At 46.9% G+C, this 8,550-nt stretch overlaps 2 protein-coding genes across 2 annotated transcripts; both read left to right on the top strand.

The window, feature by feature from the left end:
* Positions 1-390: 390 nt before the first annotated feature.
* Positions 391-1,545, top strand: LOC306652400 (testis-expressed protein 38-like; the record flags this gene model as incomplete). The annotated part of the gene is made up of 2 exons (XM_079125317.1): positions 391-454; positions 980-1,545. 2 exons carry the CDS (start codon positions 391-393, stop codon positions 1,543-1,545), a joined length of 630 nt encoding a protein of 209 aa, XP_078981443.1.
* Positions 1,546-6,033: 4,488 nt separating this feature from the next.
* On the top strand, positions 6,034-7,188 carry LOC306652399 (testis-expressed protein 38-like; the record flags this gene model as incomplete). The annotated part of the gene is made up of 2 exons (XM_079125316.1): positions 6,034-6,097; positions 6,623-7,188. 2 exons carry the CDS (start codon positions 6,034-6,036, stop codon positions 7,186-7,188), a joined length of 630 nt encoding a protein of 209 aa, XP_078981442.1.
* Between the last annotated feature and the right edge of the window lie 1,362 nt (positions 7,189-8,550).

Below are 8,550 nucleotides of genomic sequence, written 5' to 3'. Positions count from 1 at the left end.
CGCCTGCCCAATATTCCCTGTGCTCACTGCCCAACTTCCCACTGGAAATTACAGCAGAAACGGCTTCCTCACAAGCAACAACATAAACATAAGACCATGAGTGTGTGAGGCCCCGAATCTGGGGGCTGTTTTGTGACTTCACCGAAAGAAGTTGGGAACAGACAATTGTGGGGAGGACCACGATTTGGTGGAAGACAACTATGCTCATGAGGAGCCACAAGATGGACTCCCTTCCTTCCGTCAACTCCGAGTCCCGCCCCAAGCACCGGCCCTGCAACGCCCAGTGCTCAGAACCCGGTGAAGTCATCTTGAGGTAACAATGGGGCTTGGGCCTCCAGAAGGCTCCCATTGGTGGACAGATTCTTGGGGCAGTTGATTCTTGGCCGAGCCATGGACCTGGTAACAAGTCTCAACGGTATGGATCCTCAAGTGGCAAACCTGGGCCTTCGTGGCAGTAAGTATCCCTTCAGTCCTTTGAGTGTGGGGACAAACTTTCAGAAAAGATGCTTTGTATTGATGGGGCGACGCTTACCAGCGTGGAGTGCTAAATAGTTAAGAGGCAGGCTCCTCTAGGATCCTAAGGAGTATTAGAAGGCAGAACCCATGTTGTGACCAAGCAGAAGAGATAAACTGGTGCCCTTTTCAAGTGGTTCCTTGAGGGCCTCGCCCTCAAGATCCGTTTTATCTGCCTGAGGGACTGGGTGGGTCCTGGACTGGGAGCCAGAAGGCCTGAGTGTGTTTCAGCAGGTCATGTTTCCTCGAGACTTAGTCTCCCTTATCTCTGAAAGGTTTACCTGGACTCTTTGGCTCCCTGCAGTTCTTGGTTTAACTAATAATAAAATGATGAGGTAGGTACGTAAGGAGGGAGGGAGGGAATGGATGGATGAATGAGGCAAAGTAAGGAGAGGATTGAGAAACACTTCAGGTCCCACCCAGATCTGTCAGTCAGCTGCCTCTTTTCTTTCTTTTACTGCCTCAGGCTGGGTCTCGCTATACCTCGGTCTCATGGGACTGAGTTGTGTACTAACCGGTGGCTGCCTCATATTCATTCACTGGAGGAAGAAGCTGTGGCGGGAGAGGCGTGCCCAGCAGTGGGTGGAAGTGGTGAACGCTTCCACCTTCATTTACAGTCCACTCTTGTACTGGATCAATATGCAGAAACGCCATGGCATCAAAGCAACTATTCAAATAGGCCCTCCAACAGCTGTTGCCATCAGGGAGATGAAAGACCATACTCACGAGTGTCTGTGTGAGACAGACACCCCTGAAGCTAGGGCTTATGGCCTCAGAGGCAGCATGTGCAGGGCAGAGACGAATGGAGCTATGAAAGCTGCTCTGGTGGTCTCAGGGCACCCCGCAACTAATCTGATGCCACAGCGCCACACCACACCCCCATTCCCCATTCCCATCTTTCAAGAGATACCCTTTGCCCCACCCCTCCACAAAATGCCTCCCATGATGGAACGCACTGTCTCCTGCCCGTTGGACATCTATCCTCGAATGAATGTCCACTACAATTCCCTTCCCACACTGGCCCTGGAATGAACTGTTTCAAGGCCAAACTCTGGCGTCATACCTGTAGCCTGCACTCACTGAAGGTGGGAGCTTTATGGACCAAGGGTATGAATAGAAACTGGAGCTAACCTCACGGCAGTCGTGTTGAAGCAGAGGGCCCAGTTGAATGTTACGTTATTAAAGAGTTTTGGAAAAGCCAGTCTGTTGTGTCTCATTTGAAACTAGGAGGGCAATGTTAACCTCCCTGTTGGATGGTGGCACAAGTCTAAACAATACCATGACAACTGGAGGTTGGCATTGAAGGCAAGCATTGTGTCAATTCTTGTGGATGAGCTCAGGTCCCTCCTTCCAGGATTTAAGCACAAACGTGTGCAAGACCATGGGCTAAGTCCACAAAGGCAGTGCTGTTCTGCACAATGGTAAGTTCAATTGCCACAAGAATGACCGTTGCTGAGGCCACACAGGAATGGCAGTCCACCAGGGTTATGCCACTGGTTCAACAAGTCATCACGAGGCCCATGAACCACAACACACTATGGGCTGACTGGCGCATATCTATGATGCATTCCATCTTTGGTGGACGTCCCTGAATCGTTTCTTAAAAAAGAACACTGCAACATGGCTATCATGAGTCTTCTCATACTGATGAATACAAGGATCCAAGGGCATATGCCATCATCTTTTGTTGTCATTGTGTTGTTCCTCAGCCACTTCTCCAATTTGCATCTGCCTATTACAGTTCCTGATTTTCCCACCATACACAGGGTATCGTTTCCCTAAAACTGTCTTGTTCAAATATATGTGCTGGATGCTTTAGTGTGTGCAGAGTCATCTGCTTGGTCTACAGTTTCGCTTACAGTAAGGGCTGGTGAGTACCTCCTAGAAGTATACACAGGAATACATCGATAGCAAAGAGACATCCTGGGCTGCCCCAAAGGGAAGAGTCCCGTGCAACTCACATACATGGGAACATCTTGAATACTTTCTGCAAATGGTTCTTAAAGTAAAGACAAATAAGATGATCAAGTATTTGGCTACTGTTGAAAGAAGAGAATGCCTGCATCATGTAAAAATCTTTAACCCATTGCCTTGGAAATGAGAAGCCCACTCACCATAGTTGTTCTAAATGTTAAGTGTAGATTTCCCTGAGAGAAAAGGCCAGATTTTGAGGATTTTTGGTGGTGATGGTAACTCTGCATACAGGTGCGTGTGTGTGTGTGGGGGGGAATTGAGAAGAGAAAGAGAGAGAGAGAGAGACAGAAAGGGAGAGAGAGAGAGAGAGGGAGAGACAGAGACAGAGACGGAGACAGAGAGACAGAGATAGCGAAAGAGACAGAGTGAGAGAGATTGTGAGAGAATGGGATTCTTGGCTCTTACAAAAATTCGGTAATGTATTGTTATTTTCTCTCTGTGTGCTGAAGCGATTAGGTCCAGCAAATGAAAAGAAAGCCCTAGCCTTATCTATGTGACCTGCCTCTAGCATAGGCTTCCAAACATTTTTCTTTTTATTTTGGGAAGGTAAGTGGAACCATTTTTTCCCCTTCTTTAAATAGGATCTTCTATTGTAACTGAAAATACAAAACGGGACTAAGTGGATGTTACTTCATAGACCAGAGTCAGAGGTTCACTCCTTCCTCACGTTGTCGCTTCTTAGCATTAGTGCTTTCAACCATGCAGATGCCTAAAGTCTCAGACTTCTCTACAACACTGCTTTATGCCCACCATCTCTTAGCCCTCGCTTTCAAAGGAAGTTGGAATCCTTTCAATTTATGGATCAATGCAAAATTTTTTCCCTTACGAACCAGGGGAGTGGGGGGAGGCTTTTTAAATTTATTTTACTATTTGCACAGTATCATGTATGCTTTTCTGCCCTCTCCATTATACCATTATGCCACTGAGGACAGAAAGTGAGGCTGCCTCTTACATGGTATCCTCACTGCTTACTAGGTGGTCTAATGAGGCACATAGTGAATGAATGAGGCTCACAAGAAATATCAATGGAGCAACGCGATGGCATACTGATTGAGAACGCAAGAATTGCAGTCATAGTGTGCCAGCCTGAATTCGGCCTTAACCAATTATTTGATGGTGAGACTTAGCAATTTTCCACATCACTCAAATGGGAGTTGTACAGGGGTACTTATGATCACAGGATAGTCATGAGCATTATGCCACGACACGCAACAGATGTCCATAAGAAGTACTCAATAAATGTAAGATGAATGATTTGGAAAGCAAGAAAACATACAACAATCATTTAAACACTCCCACAATCATCCCAAAGTGTACATTTTACCTTCAATGTCAGACATTCCCGGTAGGGAGATAGTCCATAGATGGGGAGATTCTGCAATTCGGTCGGTCTCCAGGAATCTGAAACTTTTGACAGCGCTGATGGCTTTGATGTGAAAATCTGGATTTGATCTGAAAAATCATATATGCTTTAGTACAATCACATCTAACACCCAAGTATACTAGTGTCAACGGTGTTTTAGGGCATTTATTCGTGTATTAATATAAGCGAAATAGTTGAAAATTATGTAGCATACAACCTGTGACGGTAAAGGTTTGCACTGAGATGTCTATAGACAAGTGAGGGTGCATCAAGAGTATATTACTTTAAGTTTTCAATCGATGTTCCTCAGCGGAGTATGTTATGCAGTTTGGTCACTCCTGTCAAAGAAACCTGAAATACTCATAACTCTACCAATATTACATAAGGGGAAAATTCCACATGCCCACTCTTGTGATGGGTCACAGTCAACAAAGGTGGGCACGGTGTGGTGGCACGTGCCTGGAATCTCAGCAGCTCCGGAGGCCGAGGCAGGAGAATTGGGAGTTAAAGGCCAGTCAATTGAGTGAGGCCCTAAGCAAATTAGCAGAACCCTGTCTCGATATATAATATAAATATTAAAAGAGCTGGGGATGTGACCCAGTAGTTATGTGCCCCTGGGTTCCAACCCGAGAACCGGAAAAAAGAAGGTATAAACAAATACTGCATAGGATTACGTCAGACGCTGGGGATGTAACTCAGTGGCACAGTGCGTGCCTAGCATGTGCAAGGTCCTCACTTCAAGACCCGCAACGGCAGAAAACACAACACTAAAAAAAGAAAAAGAATGCACCCCACCCTGAATAGTAAGCTATGTGTATCAGGAATATAAATGTTTCATGCTGTGAAGTGACTACCCAGAAGCAAGCTGTCTCATTGTATAGATGCAAATATTTGCAAATCTCAAACACTTCCAGTCCCAAACATTTGGCATAAGGGGTACACAGCCTAGAGTACAAGTTAGCGTTAAACATCAATCCGATGGAAAGACTTGAAGCAGTCATGTTACAACTGCATAGGAGCCTGATAGGAACGACCTTTAAACATCCTGGGACTTGTGCAATAATCCTGGTCTGGGACTACATGCTACCAAGGAAGCCGGTGCTCAGAGACTGGTTCCGTGAGATGATGTACCACCAAAAGATAGGATAAAGCCTCCCACTGTCCTTCTTTCTGCCAATCAAAAGAAATCAAGGGAGGCTGTATTGATTTTCCAAAGTGAATAATACTTCCTGGAGAGGGGCTCAAAGCCAACACACTCTAGTGCCTTTGTTAGGTCCATAGTGGAGGTAACACATCAGCCAGTTGTAACTACTTATGTCCCTACCAAGCCACAGTCAAGTGCTCTTCTCATCCAATGATTCTACCATTTTATGTGAGTGGTGATCAGAAGGACTAAATTCTATTTTTTAAGTCAATTTTAGACAGAAATGAAGAGTCTCAATCATACTTCAATTATAGCCAAATGCATAAATTGTAGCCCTAAGATTGTTTCATTAGGTCAACGGTCAGCGCTGCATTAGGGAGAAAAGCATGTGGACGGCCCACCCAGGTGTGATTGCTCTGCACACCTGCGCACCACGGGGGAAAAGGTATATGAAGGACTGAGGTGAGATGAAGTTAGCAAGAGCGGAGCTCCCAAGGGGCCTGGTGATACTGAGAGAACACTTTGCCAGCCCTTGTTGAGGAGGCAAGAGAGGGACTGTAGGAGCCAAAGGAGGTGGACCTGACCGCTTGGTTCCCCTGAACAGCTTTTCTTTCTTCCCTCACCCCTTGGTCACCAACTTTTGAGGGCACGCCTGCCCAATATTCCCTGTGCTCACTGCCCAACTTCCCACTGGAAATTACAGCAGAAACGGCTTCCTCACAAGCAACAACATAAACATAAGACCATGAGTGTGTGAGGCCCCGAATCTGGGGGCTGTTTTGTGACTTCACCGAAAGAAGTTGGGAACAGACAATTGTGGGGAGGACCACGATTTGGTGGAAGACAACTATGCTCATGAGGAGCCACAAGATGGACTCCCTTCCTTCCGTCAACTCCGAGTCCCGCCCCAAGCACCGGCCCTGCAACGCCCAGTGCTCAGAACCCGGTGAAGTCATCTTGAGGTAACAATGGGGCTTGGGCCTCCCGAAGGCTCCCATTGGTGGACAGATTCTTGGGGCAGTTGATTCTTGGCCGAGCCATGGACCTGGTAACAAGTCTCAACGGTATGGATCCTCAAGTGGCAAACCTGGGCCTTCGTGGCAGTAAGTATCCCTTCAGTCCTTTGAGTGTGGGGACAAACTTTCAGAAAAGATGCTTTGTATTGATGGGGCGGCGCTTGCCAGCGTGGAGTGCTAAATAGTTAAGAGGCAGGCTCCTCTAGGATCCTAAGGAGTATTAGAAGGCAGAACCCATGTTGTGACCAAGCAGAAGAGATAAACTGGTGCCCTTTTCAAGTGGTTCCTTGAGGGCCTCGCCCTCAAGATCCGTTTTATCTGCCTGAGGGACTGGGTGGGTCCTGGACTGGGAGCCAGAAGGCCTGAGTGTGTTTCAGCAGGTCATGTTTCCTCGAGACTTAGTCTCCCTTATCTCTGAAAGGTTTACCTGGACTCTTTGGCTCCCTGCAGTTCTTGGTTTAACTAATAATAAAATGATGAGGTAGGTACGTAAGGAGGGAGGGAGGGAATGGATGGATGAATGAGGCAAAGTAAGGAGAGGATTGAGAAACACTTCAGGTCCCACCCAGATCTGTCAGTCAGCTGCCTCTTTTCTTTCTTTTACTGCCTCAGGCTGGGTCTCGCTATACCTCGGTCTCATGGGACTGAGTTGTGTACTAACCGGTGGCTGCCTCATATTCATTCACTGGAGGAAGAAGCTGTGGCGGGAGAGGCGTGCCCAGCAGTGGGTGGAAGTGGTGAACGCTTCCACCTTCATTTACAGTCCACTCTTGTACTGGATCAATATGCAGAAACGCCATGGCATCAAAGCAACTATTCAAATAGGCCCTCCAACAGCTGTTGCCATCAGGGAGATGAAAGACCATACTCACGAGTGTCTGTGTGAGACAGACACCCCTGAAGCTAGGGCTTATGGCCTCAGAGGCAGCATGTGCAGGGCAGAGACGAATGGAGCTATGAAAGCTGCTCTGGTGGTCTCAGGGCACCCCGCAACTAATCTGATGCCACAGCGCCACACCACACCCCCATTCCCCATTCCCATCTTTCAAGAGATACCCTTTGCCCCACCCCTCCACAAAATGCCTCCCATGATGGAACGCACTGTCTCCTGCCCGTTGGACATCTATCCTCGAATGAATGTCCACTACAATTCCCTTCCCACACTGGCCCTGGAATGAACTGTTTCAAGGCCAAACTCTGGCGTCATACCTGTAGCCTGCACTCACTGAAGGTGGGAGCTTTATGGACCAAGGGTATGAATAGAAACTGGAGCTAACCTCACGGCAGTCGTGTTGAAGCAGAGGGCCCAGTTGAATGTTACGTTATTAAAGAGTTTTGGAAAAGCCAGTCTGTTGTGTCTCATTTGAAACTAGGAGGGCAATGTTAACCTCCCTGTTGGATGGTGGCACAAGTCTAAACAATACCATGACAACTGGAGGTTGGCATTGAAGGCAAGCATTGTGTCAATTCTTGTGGATGAGCTCAGGTCCCTCCTTCCAGGATTTAAGCACAAACGTGTGCAAGACCATGGGCTAAGTCCACAAAGGCAGTGCTGTTCTGCACAATGGTAAGTTCAATTGCCACAAGAATGACCGTTGCTGAGGCCACACAGGAATGGCAGTCCACCAGGGTTATGCCACTGGTTCAACAAGTCATCACGAGGCCCATGAACCACAACACACTATGGGCTGACTGGCGCATATCTATGATGCATTCCATCTTTGGTGGACGTCCCTGAATCGTTTCTTAAAAAAGAACACTGCAACATGGCTATCATGAGTCTTCTCATACTGATGAATACAAGGATCCAAGGGCATATGCCATCATCTTTTGTTGTCATTGTGTTGTTCCTCAGCCACTTCTCCAATTTGCATCTGCCTATTACAGTTCCTGATTTTCCCACCATACACAGGGTATCGTTTCCCTAAAACTGTCTTGTTCAAATATATGTGCTGGATGCTTTAGTGTGTGCAGAGTCATCTGCTTGGTCTACAGTTTCGCTTACAGTAAGGGCTGGTGAGTACCTCCTAGAAGTATACACAGGAATACATCGATAGCAAAGAGACATCCTGGGCTGCCCCAAAGGGAAGAGTCCCGTGCAACTCACATACATGGGAACATCTTGAATACTTTCTGCAAATGGTTCTTAAAGTAAAGACAAATAAGATGATCAAGTATTTGGCTACTGTTGAAAGAAGAGAATGCCTGCATCATGTAAAAATCTTTAACCCATTGCCTTGGAAATGAGAAGCCCACTCACCATAGTTGTTCTAAATGTTAAGTGTAGATTTCCCTGAGAGAAAAGGCCAGATTTTGAGGATTTTTGGTGGTGATGGTAACTCTGCATACAGGTGCGTGTGTGTGTGGGGGGGGAATTGAGAAGAGAAAGAGAGAGAGAGAGACAGAAAGGGAGAGAGAGAGAGAGAGGGAGAGACAGAGACAGAGACGGAGACAGAGAGACAGAGATAGCGAAAGAGACAGAGTGAGAGAGATTGTGAGAGAATGGGATTCTTGGCTCTTACAAAAATTCGGTAATGTAT

The sequence above is a fragment of the Sciurus vulgaris genome (genome assembly GCF_902686455.1).
Source record: "Sciurus vulgaris genome assembly, contig: HiC_scaffold_182_arrow_ctg1, whole genome shotgun sequence".
NCBI lineage: Eukaryota > Metazoa > Chordata > Mammalia > Rodentia > Sciuridae > Sciurus > Sciurus vulgaris.
Note: the sequence above shows the minus strand (reverse complement) of the source record. Positions and strands in the feature narration are given on the sequence as shown.